This window comes from Brachionichthys hirsutus, chromosome 8 (assembly GCF_040956055.1).
Source record: "Brachionichthys hirsutus isolate HB-005 chromosome 8, CSIRO-AGI_Bhir_v1, whole genome shotgun sequence".
NCBI classification, from domain to species: Eukaryota; Metazoa; Chordata; class Actinopteri; order Lophiiformes; family Brachionichthyidae; genus Brachionichthys; species Brachionichthys hirsutus.
The window spans coordinates 13,024,994-13,049,174 of NC_090904.1; the positions used below are offsets into that span (position 1 = coordinate 13,024,994).

The following is a 24,181-nucleotide window of genomic DNA, read 5'->3' on the forward strand; positions in this document are numbered from 1 at the left end:
TCCGGCTGTGAGTCGGTAACCCTACCGACCACGCCACCGTAAAGGTGGGGAAACTTGAGGTATTCTCAGACCACAGCGTGTTGTTATGTTGTTCTGTGTTGCTATGTTGTTGTGTTGTTGTGTTGTGCTTTTTCCTTTTGTGTTATGTGGAGTGGGCGTGTCTCAGACCAGGTGACGTCGTACTGGATTCAAAACCAGTGCCTCTGGTCTAAAGTCAACAATGCTACTGTCTATTTATCCTAATGTTTGATGGGGTGACGTCTAGGTGGAGTAGTGGGTAGTGCACTTGACTCCCTGCTAGAAGATCCTGGGTTCGAAACCAAGGCGTGCAGCATTCGGGTTTTTTACAATAATTCGAGGTTTGTTGTTTGCTCCTCTGCAGCTGTATTGGATCAGCTGATTGATCCAGTCGTTCTTCGCCTCTGCACTTCGTGATAGTGCTGGAGAGAGACTGAGTTTGGGTGTGAGAGGCATTGCGTGTGTGACGCTCGATTCATGTCACTGTGTGTAGTTGTGATGGTGAGATGAAGCCTAAACTACAGCCTGCCTCCGCATTCGGCCCCTAAATGTTTAGGCACCCCTGCCATCATCACACTTTTCCTGTACAAACTGACCCCGGCCCTCCATCAGAGAAGGGAAAAGTGATGTGGCCCTCACAGGAAAAAGTTTGGGGACCCCTGGTTTAAGGGTTGCATACAGTCAAAAAACCTAAAAGCCTCGAGACGGGCTGCGAGAAGGTGATGAATGGCTCTGCAGGATAGAACAGACAGGAATCTGGACAAAACAACTTTACATAACAAAACCAAAAGAAATCAAATATCTCAGATATGGAACGGCTATTAATGTGCTGGCATGGGTGACAGCCTTTCATAGGGATAGGCTGCAATAATAAATCAACCATCAACACACCAAAAGCACCACAGTAAATATTTGTTTTGCATGTTCGGCAATTGGTGGCATCCTAATATGCTGTGAAATATTCACGCTGAAGTCCATTACAGACAATAAAAGCTGGAGAAGCAGAGTGTAAGCGATGTTACGGCCCTCCTTGGGCCTAATACAGGTCACGACAGTGCAGACAGCAGCCTGGTCCCGGTCCAGCTGATGCTCACATCCAATGGGATTCCTGTGAGAGCCGCTTCAGCAAGATGGATGGCAGGTGCTGAGCTTCAAACTGGGCACACTCAGCCCAGACATCATTTGCTCCAGGCTGAATAAAGAGAGGTGGCCCCCCTCACCTGCTCTTCCCTAATAGTAGGCGCTGCCTGGCTGACAGCAGCCCATAAATAACCCGGTCGGCGTGTCGCTGGAAAGAACACACTCACCTGAGCACACTCACTCAACAGGATCCACCGGGGAAGCAGGCGCCGCAACGGCTGCAGTAATGGAATTCCAACACAAAAGTCACGGAGGCACATTGTGACCTTTAAATGGATTCTTTTTCATAGGACTGAAGATCCTTTGTGGATGTAACGTAGCTAATGCACCAAGTGAGGCTAAATTCATTCACTGAAACAAAGTTAACAAAAACTCTCTAATTTAGCGACTTATTATTATTTATTATTATTATTATAGTCACCTGACATGGAAGCAGTTTAGATATTTTAATATCTACAAGGCTCTGCTTTTATAATGTTTTATTGCTCCAAAAAATAGTCATTGTCTTTTAAGGTGGAACAAGTCTGTAGGGTAGAGGCGTATCGATTGATTATTGACTGTATCTGAGGTTCAATTTTATTGAAAACAATATTTACTGTTACATTTTTAATGTTTATAAAAAAAAAATCCTGCTTGAAATTACATATATCCGCAGCAAGTCAAAAATAACTACACTCTACTGTACTGCGTAAATCCTGATAGCGAAACGAGACTCTGCTTCTCGGGAGCTCTCGCGAGACGACGTGCGTTGCAACCTACGTCATGACGCCATTTCCACGTGAGCAAACTAAGATGTCAGCGCCCTTGCTGCTTATTACAACTGAGGTGCCAGAGTGCGTGCACGTCTGAGAAGAGAAGGTTGTAAAAGCGGAGCATGAAGAATCGAGAGTTTGTCGCGTCGCTGATGGTAAGAATGTTTCTCTACTTATAAATGTGTAGTATTTATATATATATCCACCGGGACACCTTTCGTTACGCTTAAACCGGGGTGTGATGGGCGTGGCATAACAAAAATAATAAGAATAAATTAATACAAATTAATTTTCTTAACATAAGGTTAGTGAATTACTTTTAGTTAACAAACCTCATGTTATACAAAATTAAGGTCCAGAGGAAAGTTGAAGCAGAATTATTTTTTAATATAAAGATGAAATGGCTGCGTAATTCAAGACAGGAATTCAACTGAATTTTACAACTCCAGATGTTAAACAACAGCTGCTCTCATGGTCACGGATGTTTTCCAGGGTTTTATTTCCATTGATAAACGAGTTGTGTAGATGCAACTCATCACGCTGCATCATAATGCAGCCGGTTTATTACAAAACCTCCACAAAACCTCCATAACTCGCAGACGTTCCTTCGTTTTTGTTTTTCAGGTCTCTCCACTCCATTCCATACCATACCGCCACTGTGTTTCATGCTTACTGTCAACTACAGTGTAGAAGTAGTACTGAAACATACATTCACACACATTCATTTTACCCTGATGAATGTGTGTGAATGTTTGTAAAATGAACACACACAAACACACACACACTCTTCCATTTAATTTGTCCACATTCTAAAAAGGAAATGTCAAAATATTTCCTTCACGTCTTGGACCAGGTAAACTCATTCAGAAAAGAATGCGCTCTTAAAGAAGTTTCCATTCCATGCAAAGCTGTTCCTTTATTCTTATATCACAAATATATAGTATTATATAAATAATAGGTTGGTAGGATCTGTGTTGATTTTGACATGAGATGTTTCGATTTTAATGTTGGGTACAAATTGGATTGTGGACAGCTCTCGGGATTTACTGTTCCTACATAACTTCTAGTTTGCAAAACCTGTGAAAATGTCCAGACATGTTTTGTGGATTTTAAGTGGAAATCTATCAGTAACCAGTCCAACTTGGTGGACTGGTTACACAAGTGTGTGTGTGCGCGTGCGTGTGATTGATTGTTTGTCTATTAGTAGCCCTGTGGTGAACTGGTGGCTTGTCCAGGGTGTGCCTTGCCTCTCGCCTGTAGTCAGCCGGGATAGGATCCAGTAAATGCTGCAACCCAGATTATAGGAGGATGAATGAATGACTATAAACCAGAGAAAAAAAAAAATTAAGACAAGATTTAAAATAATCCAAGATTAAACGTAAAATAGGTCAAAGTAAATTAGAGATTGCGCCCCATATATGGACACCGGCGGCGGCCTGGGTGAGCGTGAAGATTGGACAGAGATAAGATAACAAGAATACAAGATTATCTTTTTAAAAATAAAAATAAACTCAGGTATGACAATGTCCTCCTGTGATCTCATGACGTGATTTTTGTTTCTCCAGGGAGGAGGCTGTGCAGGCATGACTGTGGATCTGGCCTTATACCCCCTGGACACCATTAAGACAAGACTGCAGAGTCAGCAGGGCTTCTACAAGGCGGGGGGCTTCAGGGGAATCTACGCTGGAGTCATATCTGCTGCTGCCGGCTCCTTCCCTGGTGGTAAGACTGTTCAGTATTGACTGTAATCGATCTGTCAGAGGTACATAGCAAACAACCCCCCCCCCCTCCCGCGTGACAGAAGTCCTGTAATCATTTCAAAATCCTTTAAAACTAAACTTGGAATGATGATGATCCATGTCACCAATGTAATCTAATGGATTGTTTCTTTAATCACACCTCCATCAGTCTGTCGTTGTCCCCCCCCCCCCCCCCCCCCCACACACACACACACTTCCTCTTGCCGTCTTGTTTCGGGTAATAATAATAATAAAAAAAAGGAAAGTTCTCCTCTCATTCGAACCTATGACTTTTTCTTTTGCTGCCATATCAATATATTTTTTTATACCAGAATCAAAGTTAAAGATTCCGGTTTCATGACAGCCTTAGCATTTACTTTACCGGTGGGGGGGGGGGGGGGTTAAGAACTAAACTCTGTCCGCATGAGACACACTTAACTTTTCCAGCTTTGACCTTTATGATGCAACATTCACACACATTAATGCTCGTAGCTCAGCCTCTCCCCTGTCGGTGCTAGTGAGGGATATTAATTGCCCTGTGCCGGTTGACTAATGGGCTTTAAATGGCTGTGGGTTCTGCTTGGTTACAGCTGCTGCTTTTTTTGTGACTTACGACGGCACAAAATCCCTGCTGAGCCCTTGCGGAGGGGAAGCATCACCCCAATTGACGCTTGCCACTCACATGCTGGCCGCCTCCTTTGGAGAGCTTGTAAGTCTTCCTGTCCCTCATTCTCCTTATTTTTTGCTTCCTCTCATTTTTATTTCTTTCCATTTATTCTGCAGGAAGACAACTCGTTCTTATTAATAATAATTCACTCTCAGCCGTCGTATCGCTGAAGGCCGGCTCTCTGCTCTCGCCTCGTTGGGTCCTTTCCCACCAGTGGAAGTCCCAGATGAACGCGACAAGCATGTCTGTTAACGTTATTGCTTTTCAGAATTAACAGACCACTAAGTGAGGGGGGGGGGGGGCAGCTGGAAAGGAGAGGCTACAGGCCTCGGGCTCCAGCTTGGTAAATGAAGGATGCTTCCTCAGGACTCTCCCGGCGTTTCCTTCGCTGGTGGGATAAATAAGATCTCATCATTCCCTCGCGTTGCCTCGTCTACTTTCACCGTTTACGCTTCGGGACTCACGGGACCGGAGCCGTGTGTGGCCCACGTGCACTCGCATTGGAAATGTAGGGGGGGCAGGTCAATGTTTGGTATGGAAAGAGGGCCCCCCCCCCCCCCCCCCTCTTCGACCACTGTGATTTTGTTCAGAATCCTGGGCTTTTAGTATTCATTGATTTTTTTTTGGGATGGATAGAATTTAGACAAGTTGTTGTGCATGTTTATGAAATGAGACTATAATGGGATGGTGCTCACAGCGTGTTGGAGTCTCATAGTGTTTGGGAGAGGAGGCGTGTTCAGACCCCCCCCCCCCAGGGTTTTGTGAGACTTTGGCGGCTGGAGTTCGAACCGTTGGAGGGACGGGGTGGGAGGGGTCTTAGCATATGTCCCTCGAAAGGAAACGGTGATATGAATTTGTAGTTAATAGTAACTCCACCTCTCATTATGGAACTACGGCAGTCAAATTAACAGCATGCAATGCATTTTACCTGTAAAGGTATTTTACTTTGTGCGTGTTCTTTTATTACTATTACTGTATCTGGTCATCATATTCAAAGCGGCAGTTATTGTATGAGCTGCAAATCTGTGAAATGTTTTCTATGGCCCGACTCAGACGAGTGTGAAAGGTGAGGCTGAGGTTGCGCTTACCTTTAACCCCTTTCCCGTTGTTCTGGATTTGAGCACATCAAAGAGACAAATCCTCTGGCGTGGAGCGGAGCAAGGCAGGAGCGGAATCCCACTGCATTTTGGCAACTGGATACATCTTGTTCAAAGAAAGTAATCTTCAGGCTTTCCCATGAAAGGCCTGCCCCGGTGCTGCCCCGGTGCTGCCCCGGTGCTGCCCCGGTGCACAGCCTTAAGGCCTGCGATATGATGCAACGGCTGCCACATGTGATCCTGAGTCTCCTCAGTCAATGCTAATGATTTTTAATGAAGCTACTGCACTGAGGTTCTGACATACACCGGCCGGAGTGGGTGCAGTATGCTTGAATAATTGAGCGGGTCTCTATTTTATATAATTTTAAATTGGAGATCTTTTGACTTGCAGTTGAAGCTGTCACCGTGGATATTTAGGGCGCTGCGATTCGGAGCTTGTGTCTTAAATTTTATTGACCAAATAATTCAAAATGTGCTGAAATAACTTTTAGTCTCAGCACTATTATCTTATTTTAATAATTTCATATTTTTTATTTACTTCGCTCTACATCTTTTTCGTGCTCTACTCTACAAGAGTTTGTGATAAAAAAACAAAACACAAATGTACTCATGGCTTTGACCTGGTCCTTCAGCCAGATTTTAATCCCTGAACCCAAATTACCTCATCATCATTAAACATATTTACGTGTTCATCTGCTTAACGTGTGACTGGACTTTAAGCAGGTTTAAGCCAATGAGAGCGATCCTGATGTTTGTGCGACTGCGGCGGTGAGACGCTCCCAGAGAGAATGTGTACGCTGATGGCGTTTGTCAGGCTCTAGCAGGCCGTTATCCAGCCATTAGATCAAATTTATCTTCATTCCTATTCGCTCGACGTCTGCCCTGAAAGCTCATTTGTCAAGGCCAGGCATCGGGGCTTCGCTCTCGCATCTGAACACCCCCCCCCACACCCGCCCACCATCGCCACACGTCTGCGGGAGGATGTACTGGAAAATACAGTGTGACATGACAAGATAGGGGGACTGAGAGGAGGAGGAGCAGTTTTGGGGGTAAAAACTGGCAGCCACTTAACTTGGCACTGAGAAATAATCCATGCATCGCCTTCGAGCAGCGCCACGCTCCGTGATTTATTGGCTGTTGTTTCACATTTGGAGACATGCAGTGTCCTCATCTCTTTTTCTCCATGACCTTTTTTCTTCCTTCTGTTCCTTCTCTTTCCCCCCCCACATTTATTTCAGCCCTCCTTGGCACCGTGTTTTATTTCCAGGTTTGGGCAAGCGATGAAAAACAAAGTCTTGGTAGTTTTGTTTTGTGCGAACTTTCTATCTATCCGGTCTCTGCTCTAGTCTTCCTGTGTTGCCGATGATATTTTTTGATTTCATGCCTTTGCTGTGGGATTCTGACGCGGAGGGGAGAGGGCAGAGTTTTTTCCCACCTTAGGGAACGTACCAAGGACCGAGCGATGCGATGGCTCAATCCGCAGATTGATTTTCTAGCCGTGCCGATGATTTCCCGTTCCTCACGTCGGTCTGCCCGTGATTACGCACTGGCTTGTTACCTCGCTGTTTGGCGGCCACAGTGTTGGAAATTGAAAACATGCTCCGTCATTTGGATTAACGGCAACAAATGCCAAGGCAAACTGGAAAGGCTTCCAATCACAGGCGGGCAGACTCCTAATTAAAGCTGCTTGACAAATCCAACAGCTTGTAAATAAAGATGGACGTTAGCTGGAGTTTAAGAGGCCACCAGCAGGTTTATATGTTTACAAGCCAGAGAAAAGCTCCAAGAATGAAGGGCAATCATAGAAAGAACAGAAACTGACATCTGATGTCTCCCCGAGCGTCCGTCTCTAGTTTGTTTTTTTCAAGATTACCTCATGTCCACGTTGGATATCTATTATCTATTATCCAGACTTTGCAAAGCCCCGGTCCTATTTGATCACGCCTTGATTCGACGCCGCCTCCTCCTCCTATTCTCCGCTGTTTTCAGATATCTGAAATGGCCATCAAGGCCTCGCTCACCCTCCTTTTCACCATTCCAAAGCGTGCAAATTACTCCCAAATAAACAATGTCCGTAATTTATTTGGTATAATCTCTGGCTCATTCCGCCCTTCCCCTTTGCACTGACAGGAGAAAAAAGGCTGCTCCAACTCCGGGCCCCCGCATCCAATTACGTCAGTAATTACTTGTCATAGCCACTTTCTTTCTATTTAGCTGCCTTATTCATGTCCTTCTGGAAAATTGGTTTGGGGAAAACATGATGTACAATGTATTATAAATGGTAACTTGACCAAAGGGAGGTGCAAATGAGATCTCGGAGATGGATGCAGCCAGATTAGTTATTACAGGGAGGTGACGCAGGTGAGACTCTGGCCACTTGGTGGCACTGTTGCTCCACATCCGTTCACCTGAAGCATCAATAAGAGCTGCGCTGACTTGAAGAGTCTTTTGTTTCAACTCTTCTGTGCAACTTTAGGGCAATGGAAGTTATAAGGCATAAATATTTATGCCTATCTTCTCTAGCGGTTGACGGTCCATATTTGTATTGACATTCGGTGGATGGGTTGGAACTTGTGGCGTGGACAGTGGTTACTGGAGGTGTGGATGTGTGTCTGGATCTCTCCAGGGGTTGGGGAGGTGTCATTCAATTCAATTTTATTTGTCCAGCGCCAGATCAGAACAGAAAGTTATCTCAAGGCACTTTACAGGTGTTGCAGGGAAAGACGGAACCCAACTCAACTCGACCCACAAGAGCAAGCACTTTGGCGACGGAGGCAAGGAAAAGCCTTCCTTTTATTAGGCGGATACCTCGGACAGAGCCTGAGGCTCATAGTGGGGGGGGGGGGGGGGAGAGACGCACACAGAGAGCAGAAGCAGACAAAAACATAATGTAGCATATAGGCTGCTGAACAAGATACGGACTACAGAGCTGCTATACAAAACTATAAATGTCAGAGAGCCACAGGTCCGGGTTCTGCAGCGCCACGGGTCCCATGTGCGTCGGGCTGGGTAATCGTCCCAAGTGGATGCTAACTAAAGCCCTCGTTACCCTGCCAAGTTGTAAATGCTGTCCACCAGCCACACCGGCTGCAGAAGGGGCACACCCATGGTCGTGATGTGTGGCAGTGAGGCGTGAGGTATTTTTGGATTTCAAAAGCCTTTTAGGAGGAAAATGAAGTCCTGTACATTGAGATTGTATTAATTCCTCTTTCCATCCTATAGGTGTCGTGTCTGGTTAGGGTCCCTACAGAGATGGTGAAGCAAAGGGCTCAGTCTAACCCCTCATCCTCCACCTGGAACGTCCTGCTGGCGACAATCAGAGAAGAGGTACGCATCGATCAACGGAGGTTCCTCAAGTGAAGACTCCATCTTACCACAAGCTTGATGATGTCTTTGGTGGTTTCAGCTCCGGTTAGCGATGACAGGCAGCATCACCGACTGAGTTTGGTGATGCTGGGTTGGGAGTTTCGGATGCTGTTCAGGTGCTTCGGTCGGATCATACTCAAATCTGGACTCTAACAAAGTTTAATGTGTGAAATGAAGGTGGAATAAAAGATGTGTTGCCAAATCAATTTTTAAAAAGGTGTAATAAGATGGATTATTGTAGGTTAATCCAAAAATCTTATTGGTGCCGTTTAAATCGAACTCCTTGATTTGTGAAATGAAAAATTCTCCATCAAATTAAATTGTAATCAAGCTGGAATGAAAGTGTGTTCTTAAAATTTGTTTTTATTTTTTCCTCCAGGGTGTCCGAGGCTTGTACAGAGGATACGGCAGTTTGATCACCAGAGAGGTACGAATGGTTCTGCTGTTTCTGTCTCACTCACCTGTTCATTGGTGGACCTCAGTCGGCCTGTCTTCCAGTCGGATTCTAGGGAACACCGATAAAATGGATAATGTTTAGTTTCAGTCAATCCTGAGGCGTCTTGCACATTCTATTGAAATCAATTTCAGGAGATTGTAATTTAGAAAATGACTCTTGGAGGCTGTACGGTGAATTCTTAATTCCTCTTGGGCTTTATCAAAGCTGGAAGTATTGAGTTACTTTTTTTTCTCCTCACTTTGTTTTCCATCAATCGCGTGTGCACGGTGGTCAACTCCATCGTAGGAACAGCATGTGTTCAATTAATACTGTGTTATAAACGCACAACAAAACATGGCGAGATGAGCGCGGCGCCGCCCTCTTTTGAAGACCGTTCACCTTTTTGGAATGAAAATGCGGCTCTTCTTCTTTGACGCGTGATCTTCTATCTAATTGCACCTTCAGTAGAACATGGCACAAAATAATTGTTGTGAGAGTCTGATAGATCTTTATCCGCCCATCCCCTCCATATGTTTTGCTAGAACTGAGAAAAGAAAAAAGCGTCCCAGGCAGAGGAGAAGTATATGAAGGTGACACTTGTCTTTCCATCCTGTTTTTTTGGGGGGGGGGGGGGGGGGGGGGTGGATGAAGGTGTAATCTAGTCTCCTCTGCTGTGCTAGCCTGTACTTATTTTCTGCCTCACTAAACTGATGTTATTCACGCAAATTCCATCTGGACAGCTGGGGGGGGGGGCGCAACAAGACACTGTGATTTCTCCGAGGAGTTCTGAATAAATGAATACATTTGGAGGCTGGCGCGCGGCTTGTGTGCATACTAACACTGCTAGATGAAACGTAGCGGCGGCGGCGGCGGGGATTTAGGGCGCAGGAACGGCGAATGATGCTCCGCTGTGATTGGCTTTGACGCGTGTCAGGAAGGTAATTCATTTTCTCTCTGCCGCCTCCTTCACAATGCTCACATCTCGCTGCTTTGACCAAGTGATCCTGTCTGGATAGGTTTGTTTACGTGTTTCAGTGTGTCCTCCGCCCAATCGCCGGCCCATTCATTGATGTTCTCTCTGTGAAAGAATATTCATTATGGTCCTGAAAGTGTCTGCGATTGGTATGATGTCACATAAGTGCAGGAAGTGTGGGGCTCGACCTCCAGCAGGAGGCTGGCCTGCGTGGCGGGGGGGGGGACTCCTTCTAAACCTTAAATGCAATAAGAATGTATGAAGATAAACCATAGTGTATACCTTAATCCTTCTGACGGAGCCAAAAAGTTGTGGAGGGTTCAAAAAAAACTTAAAAATGTACTTAAAAATGGCCATTTTAGCGCGGCTCCTCGGAGGGATCAGATTTCCGAGTCATTTATTATTGCCGAGATTCATCTGGATTGCCTGAATCTTTAAATGACATCATGGATTGTAGAAGGTGAGAATACCTGTTAGCCTGCGGGATGTTCCAAACAGGACAAAGCCACACAAACATCCAGCGACTCTGAGCTCATCTTGGATGGACTGACAGAAAGTGGAAAAAACAAGCTTTGGTCTCAGGCAAATGGATAAAAATCTATATTCTCACCTGTGTAAGAGCCAACCTTCGCCTGGCATTAGTAACTTTCAGCTGCCTTCAGTGTTCTGGATCAGCATCCACGTCCTCCAGCTGTTACGACGCCAGGGCTCTGTAGCTGCCTGTTAGCGCTTATTGATTTTAAGATTTGAGTGTTATTTAAAACCCCTCGATTTTAAAGCGGCTGTCAGGAGCAGAATCAGCTGACCTGATATAACTGTGCATAAATTTTAGCCGATATTTGGTTACAGTTAATGTGATTAAACCTTTCATCAAATCTGACTAAACATTATTTGAGTGAGATGAAATGAGATGAGTGAGTGAAAAAGAGAGCAGAGCCACTTTGGCTCTGCTCTCCTTTTGGATAGTACCCCCCTCTTACCACTAGATAGCATGCCAAGATTAGCGCTGGCGTAGCTTCACTCCTCCCTGCACTCGCTCTATTTCGTACCTCTGCTTCTCCGTGACATCAATTCAGCGTTAGGACATAAGCAGCAGCCGCTCCACTGAAAGCCCTTTGATGTTTTTGATTTAGAGTGCGGTGGGTGATCTTGGATTTGATCTGCACTACTCCAATTTGGGTTTGAGTAATGAGCCCGAGATGAGTTATTAGACGGTGCTTTCGTGATGCGGTGTGAGGGTTGGCGTAAGTGAAGCTGACGGCGTGCGACGCAGTCAAATGAGGGGATTGAACATTGTCTGATTGACTATAGCAGACAGCAACACTGCATGTATCTGGTTTGTCACACAACTAAGCAGGTGACAAGACCCGATTCTCTGCCACAGAAATGATCTTTCTGGTTGGATGCATGTTTATCTAACCAGCCTTAAAGTTTCTCCACCCCACCTGGAACCTGAGGTAGGGGTTCAAGGACTTATGAAACGCCTCTGCATCCAGGTTCCTGTACTCCACACACACACACACACACACACCTCTGACTCTTCGTCACCCCCCTCCTCATCTTCAATCCCTGGTTTATCCCGCCTCCTGATGGGGTTTGGCTTTAAGGGATGATTTGCTGACTTGGGTGTTAACTGATATCAAGAGGCCAAATTGTTTTGCTTGCTCCCCTTTGGGACTTCTGAGTTTAAGTCATGTTTAAGAACTCATTAAATGATGGGTGCTTTTAGGAAGGGGGGGGCTGCCATAAGACTCCTGGCCAGATGTTTCTGGAAGTCCTTCGGAGGGACCAATGCCATTATATTAGTACATAGTAAATATTCTTTTTGGCATTCGTGCAGTGCTTGATGAACCACCAGAAATCAGACACGTGTGCAGAATCTCGACAGAGTTCGCGAGCCCTTGATGAACCTGCTCACTGAGATTATTGACCAAGAAGGACCTTTTCTGTATGAACCTCTTCAACTTCAAGCCGTCCAGCCAAAGCTGCATGAAGACCTCAGAGTTCTGATCGTCTTTGTTCTTTGACGAATCTCCGTCTGACTCCTGCTTGAATATACGGAGCCCCCTGTCCTTTTCTTAAAGGCTGCCTTGGTTTTAGCTGTTTGCAGGTTCAGCCCGACCCTTGTTGGGAGAGCGCCGGCCTTCTTAAGATGCGGAGAACCGTTCCTCTTTGTCGCTAGATGTTCTCTATCACTTTACCACACTCACTCTGAGGATTGATGGTTGACTCCCGTCACCACTGATGGATGGATGGGCTTCCTGGCTGCACCTGTCATTTACATTAGTGGGCTTTTTTTCTGTGCACCACGCACCTAAATTTACCTTCCCCTTATCCATCCAGCCCCACGGGGGGGGGCACTGGCATGGTGATTAACCTTCCTAAGATCAACATGCGGCCTCATTAATGACTTCTACAGTCGGATGTGCTTACGGTGTCCGCCGCCGTACTGTCAGACCCCCCCCCCCCCCCCACGTCTGCCTTCCTGCCCGGTGAAGGACTTTCTGAGCCCAGTTTAAAATGATACACGGGGAATCGGGGCTGCTGAGAACAATGGATCACACACTTCTTCAGTATGTGTGTTTCCAATGAGCTCCTCAATCCACGCAAAATAAATCCATCATCTTGGCTTTAATTTGTAACGCAGGGATTGATTCTCTGTCCTATTCTGCATTTTTTTTAAAAAGGAGACTTATTGCTAATATTGACTGCCAGACATTTTCCAGGAAAAAGTCCCTGTTGTTTTAGCTGCGGAACTAAAGCTCCGCCTCTGAGCGCTACGGACGCGACCGCTTCTGAAGGATTTGTGTGCTTCTCCCGGTCTCTGGTCTGCGTTTGCTTCCCACTTTGTGCATGTTTGTGTCCAATGTGAGCTGAAAATCTCCAGCGGGCCACATGCGCTTCTAATAAGACACTGCCCGGATGACCCGGCAAGGGATGAGGGTGGGGGAAGGTTTTTATTTATTTATTTTTTCAAATGGGGGAACTAGATCAGGAATAGAAGGAAAAGGGACACGCGTGGTTTGGATATCATGTGGAAGGAAGGACATATGAGGCAACCTGCTGCTGCCAGAACACCAGATCGAGTGTGATGCATAATTCCCCTGACAGCCATACTTGCAATGCAGAATTTACTTAAATTGGACATCTGTTCTATTTGAGGTTGGCAGGCATTAAAGTGACACGATACCCTAATAGCCCTCTCTGTCAATCAACCGCTGATAAAATGTGTGTTAGAAACCTTCTACTACTGTACTTTCAACTTGTCCCGTGAGGGGTCGCCGCAGCAAACCAACCTTCTCCACTTCACCCTGTCCTTTGCATCGTCCTCCCCAACACCAGCCACTCTCATGTCCTCCCTCACTACGTCCATGTATCTTCTCCTGGGTCGACCTCTAGTCCTGTTCCCTGGCAGTTCCATCCTCAGCATCCTTCTGCCGATATAGTCCCTGTCTCACCTCTGGACATGTCCAAACCATCTGTCTGTCCTCTCTGACCTTATCTCCAAAACGTCTGACCTTCACTGTCACTCCTATTGACTAATTTCTAATTGTAAAAAACCTGCATATGCGTTAAGCCCTCATCCCTCTGAATAACAGTATGTTTTATATTCACTTTATCCTGGAGTGAGACCAGAGGGTGAGAATTAAGGGAGTAAAAGAATGATAAATCAGTGCTAGCCTAGATAAAAAATAAAATAAAAACAGCATTTTTTTATTAAGATGCTACGATTAGCATCCCTCTCTTTCTCTCCTTTCCAAAACCAGATGGCCTCATCATTTTTTTTTTTTTAACAGTATTGTTAAATCCAAAATATGACTGCTTGTGATTTAATTTGGCTTTTGGAATGTAAATCATCCAAGACTCAATCATGTTATCCGTTGAAGAGCTGTTTCGGGGTTTGTGAGGCTTTTTGTTCTCCTATTTCTCACACAGTCACACGAGGCTCTCAGAGAAGCAGCACCTGCTGGAATCTTTTGTTTAATGCTCCTGCCATAGAGAAGCAGGAGCATTAAACATCTAAGATTATAAATCAATGACATTTTATATCCATTGACGGTAAAAATCAAGCTTGAATGGTGCATTGAAATAAGCAACGCACGGCAATAATTGTGGGGTGCAGCATTTTGCTGACAACCTTATCGGATCGATCGGGTCCAACTATGGCTTCTTTTTTTCCCCCCAACTGTTCAATAGTTGCGTCGCTGCTCTGCTGCACTTCTCTCTCTGTGAGGTTGTGTGTTTTCCAGCTGCTGAACATTCCGCCTGATCCCCAGCTGATTATATTTCTCTTAATGGCAAATGGAGAAACATTTCATTTGGCCATCAAGCCGGGATCGCTGGGCTGAAATGACTCTGGTCTGTGTTTTATAGCTGTGGGCATGGCTCCCAGAGAACATAGTGTGTGTGTGTGTGTGTGTGTGTTTATGTGTACCATGTAAGCAGTGAAAGATGGATGGTGTGTGCCATGTTGGAGATATTATTCCAAATCTTCCTGCCACCTTCACTCTTTCCCTTTAAGGGAAACTCTCACTTCATCACTGACATTATTTAATAGTTTTGAATTTTACCTATTTTGTTAATGAAACACACGTAGCAGTTTTTGCTTGCAGCCAACCTCCGGCTGTTAGAAATAGCTGCTCTGACACGATCCTGCTCAGTTGCAGTAAACCTATATTTACATACAAGCGCTTTTTACTGCTGCTATTTTGCATAAGTGGTTACAATGCAAAGCAGATAACTATCGTGGCGTGTTTGTGCCGACTGGGTGAGGCCAGACTGAGCTGACAACATGCAGCCGATGGTTAACTGCACCGTCGTGCCGGTTTGAGCTCTGTTTCATTTCCCCAAGTTATTGGCTAGTTTGTTTGTTTTTTGGACTGTTGGCTTTAGCTTTTAGTTTTATGGTGAACTGCTTGTTGCTCAGTTCAGCGGTGTTGAATGTCTGCTTGCACACGGAACCTTGTTTCTGTTGCTCTGCTGTTCATTTTGTCGAGGAAAGAGATTCAATTGCCTCACATTCAGCACTTTGACATTTTTGTGAAGCCCCCCCCCCCCCCCCCCCCCCCCCAAATCAAAAAGTGTCCTACATTCCCTGTACTTTCTTAGATTGGTTCATTCTTCACTTTTTTTTTTTTAAAGCAAACACTTGTATAATAACAATAAAATAGTTGTATTTGATAATGTATTCCCCCCTATTAGATTGTGTTTGAGCAAACATTAAAATATTATGATATTCCAACATCCTTTTACTGCATTTCATCAGAGTATGACCGTATAATTTTACCGCTGTAAAGCAAACTGCAGCATCTGCTGTGAAGCCACAGAGGTCAGCCTGAGGGTCATCCTCAAATAGGATTGAGATTCATGTTCATTCATGTTTTCTCTAAATGGAGTTATTTGTCATTAGAATACCGACCTGCGAGTAGCAAGTTAAGCAGTTCATCAGTTCATCTGCCGATATCGCCAAGAATCCTCCTGTTGGTGCATCTTCATCCTAAAGAAGCACACAATGCACCTCAGTGACATCACTCAGAATATGAGGAAGAACTCCAGTCTCTTTAAGCTTTGGATACCAAATTCTCCTGTCAGTCTGAGTCATTTCCTGGTTAGAATTTGAGAACTATTATCGCCTGAAGGGCCCCCACGCTCCTCCCCCAGCCGTGCACCCGGCTAACGCCGCGCCGCTAACCTCTGTCCTGCAAACAACAGGCCGATGTTCTCCCACGTTACTCCTGGTCTCGGTCGGATCCTGGAGCAGCTATCCGTCTCCCTTCCTGTCAGCAGCTAATTGGTCAGCCCTCGGGACATCCTGTGTCGCACCATAACGCCATTCACTAGTGCACTCTGCCATGGATGTCGTATGTCACTAGTTGTGACGCGTACGAACTGCCATGTTTTTACCCCAACACATAACACCTATATAAGAATTGGTGTATGTTCTACCACAGCATTTATGATGCATCTTTACCTAGTTCTATGTATTACGTCCCAAAAATATGTTTTTTTTTTTACTCTTCTAATATATGCAAGGGTTCCAGCATGGAGCATTGCATTAGCAGAAAAACAAGCCTCGGGTGTGTGTAGATAAGGAAGCAGTGCGTCTTTGTCTTTCCTGCTGTATCAGGTGTCCATTTCGAAACGACAAACTGCACACAGGTGGGAGGAAGAAAAAAATAGTCTGCGGAACATAAATATTATTCCGTTTCTTGGAAGCCTTTGTCTCATGTAGATGGAATTGCGTTCTTGAGTCATTGCCAGCGCTGTTTTTCTCTCCCGCCGCCACCATCACTTCTCCCTCTTTCTCCATTCCCTCCTTTTCTGTCCCCCCCCCCCCCCCCCCCCCCTTAATTTGTCAGGAATATAAGTGCCCTGTGTCGTCATTCACGGAGCTGCGTCGGTTTATGGGAAACGTGGACCAGCTGTGATTTGATTTGCTCACGGGAGATGTGCCGGTGTTCAAACCTCTCCATAGTTTGCCCTGTTTAAACACACACACACACACACACACACACACACTCGCACTGCCCTTGGGATTCAAACCCGTCAAATAAAATTCTTCGGCAAGTGCACTATCTCTAATTCTGGTTTTTACATCACTCTGGAGCCGGAAAGGTAGAGCTAAGCGATCAGCTGATGGCCGATCACTCCTTAATGGGACACGTGCTAATGCTACAGGAAGTGTAGACACAGACCGGCCTCAATCACCCCCTGATCTGTGACAAATATAGGTTTTTAGGTCCTGCACTGAGCAGAGGCAGCATAATTCTTTCTATATAGTACGAGTTTATGTTTGGAAATGCCCCAAGGGAGCATAGAGACAGGTGTGTGTGTGTGTGTGCGCGGACTCTTTCTGTATTGGAGTCTGTTTTCTGTTATAAGGAGAGCAGGTCTTGGCTTCCACTAACCAGCATTACACAAGTGCCAGGAGAGAGGTAATCCAACCATCTCTCTCTATTTCTCTTTCTGTCTGGAGCTCTCAGTTTTCGACTCCCCCCCCCACCGCTCCCCCAGCCCTCTCTTATGAAGTGAGAAGCCAAACACAGGCCCGCAGTGGCAGATCAGGCTCCCTCTATCGATTGACTTTATTTATGTATTTGTTTATTTATTTAAAAGGCCCTGAACCCATCTGTCCCCGAGGGGTACTTATGTGCCCCCCCCACACACACACACACACACACACTCTCTCTCCTCCCGTGCGCCTATGTTTAGCCTGGGTTTTTGCTGCATCACTACTGGGTGTACCAGGTGTCGTCGCTGCACTAACTAGGTGTGACTTTAGCTCATGTGTGTGCTTGACTTGTGTGCTGTGTTTAGAAACAAAACGTAGAGCCGCCCGTAATAGGGAAATAATTAACGACTTACATGTGGTTAAGACACGGGTAACTTCGAAGGTGAGTCCTATTTATGCAAAAATGGTGTTCCTTAAAATGGAAAAGGCTCCCCTTTGCATTTCAAACAGGTTCAGCCACTAGTGCAAAATGAGCTGCAAAAATAGTGCAATTAGCATGCCAGGACAGCAGGCGGCAGTGTAACTGTTAAAGATCAACACCGCGGTAAAGGCCACATTAACAGTAAATGTAAAGTTTAAAAAAACTAGACGGTCCAATATTATTTGTCGTTGTTGTTGTTGTTGATCCGTCCAGGGTATTCTGTTGGCGTGCGTGAAATCATAATACAGTGGTCATTTGTGAAGTGCGGCTGTTTCGCCCAATGCACGTTTACACTGGGATGGAGTCTGTGGAAATGCACCCTTCTTGCACATCTGTCATCTTTGATTAGCGTGCTGCTAAACAGAAAGACGCCTTCGTGGGGTTTGTGTGCTTCACAGACACGCACACTCTCCTGCAGGGCTTCGTGATTGTTGGGACACTTGCTTGCACGCACTCTTGCGTGTTTCGCTCATTGTTGTATCTCGATTGCGTTTCAGACGAAAGAGGAACAGGTCTGACTTCTTCCCTCTGAGGCTGAACGCTTGGCACAGTGACACACCCAATGCCACGCTGACATGATTAATGACTTCATCAACGTTCAACATATTGAAACCTACTCTCCGTTTGTTATCAGTAGGGCACCACAGTCGGTTCGTTCTTCTGTGACACCAAGCAGATGGAATATGGGGGGGTGTCTGAATAGTTGTGTGTGCGTGTGCTTGTACGACAGCAAGACCTGTTGCATTAGCAGCTAATAAATGCGGACTTAGACTCGAGGCTTTGCTCTACCTGGACAGCATGCATGATTTTTCCCTACGTTCTCTGTTTGTTTAGTTGTGCCTCATCTGACTCTCTCTACTTTTACTTAAAAGCTATTCCCCTCTTTCCTCCAAGCTTTTCCACGCACCCTTTCTCTACCAGGAAGAATACAAAACAAATTTGTTTGAGCCATTGAGGAATTGGATTGTAATTTTGTGGTTACAGATCACTGTGACCTCGTAATGGACGCTTCTGGCCATAACTCAAGAAGTCACAGTAATCATGACAGAAGTTCGTGCTGCTGTCTTGGTAGTGCTCTCTGCTCGTGCGTAAAATCAAATAATCTTCACACGAAGAGCTTGTTTCTCAATAGAAACTAGAAAAGCTCTCACAGAGCGCAGACCTCTGCCGAGGAGCTCATTCCCCTCCTAATTAGATTTACACCGTCCACCTGGTGATCTGGATCATCACCAAAAGGTTGTAAAATGTTCTTGGAATCTTTACACAGCAACCATGAAAAGTAAAAGTGAGTCGGTGTTTTTAACTTTGAATTAGTAAACGGGGTATTCGATGTTAAAATGTAATATTTTTTCCGAATGTCATTCTGGATCCGATCCAGATGAAATTTGGTGGTGAGATGGAGGACCCCACCCTACATGACTGTGTCCAATTCCATAAACATTGGACCAAGATATTGAGGAACAAATTCTGAAGCTCCATTGACTGCAGTGTTCCTGAAAATGTCAAACTCTTCCATAAACCAGGATCTCCTCTGGAACTTCACCAAAAATCTAATAATCTGTTCCTGTAACATTCCCAACATTTCTTGAACATGTCATCAAGAGCCGTCCAGAACCTTTTGAGTTATCTTGCTGACAGACAGACAAACGCCGGCGATGATGTGACCCCCACCTCGACAGAGGTAATTATTCACTGAAATCATCCGTGTTGATACTCGTGATGACTTTAACAATAACACTTGTATCAGCTACAACTCGATTGGTTGGCAGAGGCATTCAGGCATGAGGTCTCGTAGTCTCATTGGTCTCATGGTCTCATTTCGCGTTGCACATTTGGTGAATTACAAATCCTTGGGTTTCACAGCTTTTGCCAAACGGACTTGGACGACAAACAGAGGATCCTACCGACTTCTCTGGCTCATGAAACGCTTGCTCTGTTGCTCATTTGCACATCTGGTGGCAAGGACATTGCAGAATGAGTTGCAAGAGAGGAAGCTGTTGGGGTCAAGATTGCGTCAAAGTATTTTTTAATACTGTTTTACGTCTGGATACGTAACATCCATTTACATTATCGTGTAATTTGTTTGCCGGTTTGAGAAGCTGTTGGCGATCACAGACCTTTCTCACTGTTGGATGACGTTAGCTGAGCGTTTTTACTAATATTAGCGATGGCATCTGGACTTGGAAGATCATATTTCAATCGTCTCACTGATGCCTCAAGCAAAATGCCATCATAGTGCTGCTGTAACAGAGCCGTCTCCTCTTAATCCCCTTCGTTCGCTTTCATTTTAGACCTTTGTTTGGTTCTTTTTTTCAGATAGTTAACTGGAAATTATAGCCTTTTATGTAAAATATTTAATGCACTGGTTTTGCTAAGTCGAGAGGCTTTAAACTGGCTTTATGTCGTCTCTGTGTTATATTGCATTTAAGCAAGATTTTTACTGGATACAATCATATTGTTGTTTCCAGTAACGTGAACAGTAGCAGCAGGTATATACAGTATATCTATATAGCGGTATGTGTGTTAAAGCAGGACAATTGCAGGCATTAAGGGGATGAGAGACGTTTTGGAACAAAATCTGTCGGAAAATATGAATAATGCATCATTATTTGCCTTGGCCATCTGTACATTTGTCTGCTTGTCTCTCCATATTAGCATCCGTCTTTCTTAGCCTTTCTCCTCCTAAATAAGTCATCAGTATGCAGAGGCAGCAGCATGACCTATTAAAAGTCATTTTGTCAAATTGCAGCCTACTGGCTTTGCGTGCAATCAGGCTCAACGTGAATATATTTTTTGACATGTGTTTTTCCTTCCCTCTGCCAAGTGCCTAAGGACCTGTGACAGCCCAAGGCTACTCTGAATGCTAATAGAGGTAGCACGAATACTTGCACATGCACAAAGTGGCAACGCCGTCAGCAACATGAGTGACTCGGGAGATGCAATCGCAATACTGTATTCCTAAATTATAGTACCTGACAGTCACGGGCAAGTGGCCCCGTCACTGTTGATCACGGATAAATTGTGTCAGCCGGCAAACATAAAACTCTGCTGTTCACGCACACACGCCAGCAGACGTAGCCACGCAGTGGGCCTGTGTAAAAGCTACTCCTTTGTTTACCAGCAGTCAAATTCTCTCCCCGGATACCAGCTGGATGACAGTTGTTGTTTTTGTTTAGTCCTTTAAAAGCAAATACAGCTGGACCCCAGAGCGCAATGCTTGGCGGCAAGTTTGATGAATGGTATTGCTTATTTTCAGCTCATTGTTGAAGAGTTGGGAGGCTTACATTTATTTTGGAGTGCAGCAACACATTACATTAAGTGGTTAAAAAGGTGATTTTTTTATGCTGTCGGGGTACCGGTAACCTCATGCTAGCACATGACCCTGTTTGTCTATAAGGCTATATGCTAGTTCACTATGAGATAGCTGGGGGCCCAGACCCCCCCAACACATTTGTCAAATATCAAATTCATGCAGGGTCTCCCAGTAGTTTTGGGAAATGTCCCCATTTGGCTTTTGTTTCAGAAACTGTTTGCAGGTGTGCCTGCTGCTTCGTACAACCAGGTGGCTTTTATTGACGTCCTGAGGCAACATGCTCAGTCAAACTGTCTCGCTCACAGGTTGCACAGGCTAATTGTGTAACTGCATAATGCATACTTAAACAATGGGGAAAACAAAGAAGATGTTTGGTCAGTATTTAATCCAATAGCTTTTCATTTCCTTTGCTTCTCGCTGCTATGGACTGTTGAATAGTTGACTTTAGAACAATTGCAAGTTTAATGTTTAAATCCTTTAAATCTCTGGTGTTTCTGAACACATTATTATTCCCACTTCTTACATTCTCATCTGGTGCACAGCGGCTCTCCAGAATTTATTAATGCATTTTTTACATGACAAGTTCCATTTCTTGTTTTACTTGTTAATTGTTTCATCATTGGGTGCAGCTTAGTGTTTCATTGGGTCTTGTCTTTTGTCTGTGCAGTTAGTAGAATAATACCACTATAAAATCATTGCCTTAGTTAACTACAAGTATACACTTCACCCAAGTCAGTTACTGTTTCTGCTTTAACTGAATTGCAGCCATTTTGTGTAGTTAATTTATTCATTATAACCGCTGATGAGGAATGAGTTGTTCAATTATTCTCATTAGTTACTTCCTTGGTTGATTTTTGGTGAGACTAACTGTAAATGTCTGATTCTCCATCCGTGCATTATGAAATGGAATCTGTGAACATTTGTCTGAAGTAAGGGATTAAACACATTTCTTGCATTTCTTTTTGCGAAGAGTATAGAAGGAATGGTAAAATAATAATTGCAGCTCTGTGGGGGCGTGGCTCTCCTAAAACTCATTGCTCGACCTTAAAGAGATTAACTTTGACTGGATTACTGCTGGAAAGCTTCTCGCTTACACTCAAACATCCACAAGGAGCAGCAAGACTAATGGCAGACCAACTGCAATTTGCCCCTCAGCTGCCTTCGCACAAAAGCCAAACGGCTGTGCAGCGGTGTGGATGTGTCATTTGTCTTGTGCAACATAACACCCACGAAACAGTTGGAAAAATACAGATTTTTCTGATTCTCTGCTTTGCTCTCATTAAGTAGTCGGCTTTAAATGGTTTATTTAAAATCTGCTTTGTAGAGATTTAAAAAAGCAATGTTTCTAATTGTTTTGAAGTTACTTTTTTAACCAAATCGACTGCATTGCATCTACCGGTAATTTAAAATAATGAAGGCACAGATATTAGAAAACATTACTGTAATTATTTGATAGATATAAAGGTGTGCATGAAGTGAATAAATATTAGCGTCAGTTATGATAAAAACATTTTTTTTCCTGCCTTACAACTGAAATTACGAAACACTTTCTCCATTTGGACTAAATTCATTGTATAAGCTCCTCGAGTGGCATAAACATGGCTCACGTATCTCCTCCATGACTCAGAGCTGGATGTGACCAGATGTGCTAACGTGGTCTGACGGAACATGATGGAGCTGCGGCTCAGACGGATGAAGGATCCCATTGATTCCGTGATCAAAGGCCGATGTCACGACTCAGTGTCACTATTTATTTATCTTTGGTTCTGTTTTTGTTTCCTCTCTTCCTTCCTGCCCTGGTCTGCCATTCTTGCAGTACAAGATGACAGGATGTTGTGTGTGTGTGTGTGTGTGTGTGTGTGCGCGCAATATGTCTTCCAATGCTAAAAAGAGAACACACACTACATGCCTGCGCGAAATAGAATTTTGCAGCTGGTTTGGTGTCTATTAGGGTTAATGTGTCTGTTGGTGTAATATATTCCCGTTTGTGTGTGTGTGTCATTTGCCCCCTTGCCTTGGCACTGCCATTGATTTCCTAACTTCCTGCCTACGTTTGATCCATCCATCCGCCCAGACCACAGCCCGTCTCATTCATTAATCATGAGCAAGCGAGCAGTCGGATGAGAGGAAGCAAACAAAGAGAGGTGGCAGGAAATGGCGTGAGCAGCAGATTGGAGGTTAAAGATGAAATGTGAACCTCCAGAAAACCAAAAAACTATTGCTGGGATAATCCCGGACATTAAAAGTACGTGTGCTTCTTTTTCCAGATCCCGTTCTCACTCATCCAGTTTCCACTCTGGGAATATTTTAAGGTACGTTTGGATCATTCCATAATTGATTGCTAAACTGATTTAACCCTTTATGTTTATTATATGCATGTCCAGGGTCCAGGCTCTTTCATGCATCTCCCGGGATCCCTCCACTCTCTGCTTTAACTCTGTAGTAACGTTTGGATGGCGTCCTTAATGGTTTGTCACGATGTCGATCAATCCATCTAGCCCCGTCATTTAACCGTTCATCTCTCTTTCTTAGCATCTGTCTCCCCCCCCCCCCCCCCTCCCTTCTTCCCATCATCTCTCTTTTCACTGTGTGGCTCTGAACACATATGAAGTCTTCTGTCTTTAAAAAGACGGCATTTTGTTGGAGTGAAATCATGTCTCAAGGGCGAACGAGGCGGACAGTCAAACATTCCGTCGGCGTAGGGAGCCAGCAGCGGAGCTAAGACGAACAATGCGGCGCACAGCTGTGTCTGTGTGTCTGCGTATGTATGTCTGTACATTGGTGAGCGTTCGATTGTGTCATCCTCAAGTGTGTCTTTGTCCCTCAGTCAAAGGCCCTCTCTCTCCAGGCCATCTGGACATGTCCGTTGGCAGAGAGCTGAGCTGCTGGAATCTGGACCTCTCTTCTCTTTATCCTCTTCTCCGTCCCTCCGTGTTAAGATAGCACTCTGAATAGTCGTGGAAGAAGAGTGCAGCAGCCAAGATGATCAGAAAAAAAATTATGTGATTTGGTTCACGAAATATGAGTGAAGTGAGCAATGTCCAGTTGGCTTGTGGGGGATAGAAATGTGTTGAATTGGGTCCTGATCACAGAGAGACTCATCATCAGAGGAACAGCTGCCTGGAAAACACCTTGCAAAAGGGTGTGGTGTGCTTCTAGAGTGGTTCTACACACTATCAGTCCATTTAGCTAATAGAAACGGCAGTCAAAATGCGGCGCTAGAGAGGTATCAACCTCTCTAGCGCCG

At 44.8% G+C, this 24,181-nt stretch overlaps 1 protein-coding gene across 1 annotated transcript in view; it reads left to right on the top strand.

The window, feature by feature from the left end:
• The first annotated feature begins 2,032 nt into the window (after nucleotides 1–2,032).
• The window catches only part of slc25a26 (solute carrier family 25 member 26), a 32,420-nt gene continuing 10,271 nt past the window's right edge, over nucleotides 2,033–24,181 (top strand). The window contains exons 1-6 of the mRNA XM_068742721.1: nucleotides 2,033–2,065; nucleotides 3,476–3,632; nucleotides 4,240–4,358; nucleotides 8,636–8,740; nucleotides 9,159–9,206; nucleotides 23,202–23,246. Coding sequence (XP_068598822.1) covers nucleotides 2,033–2,065; nucleotides 3,476–3,632; nucleotides 4,240–4,358; nucleotides 8,636–8,740; nucleotides 9,159–9,206; nucleotides 23,202–23,246 — 507 coding nt within the window. The remainder of the gene's footprint in view (nucleotides 2,066–3,475; nucleotides 3,633–4,239; nucleotides 4,359–8,635; nucleotides 8,741–9,158; nucleotides 9,207–23,201; nucleotides 23,247–24,181) is intronic.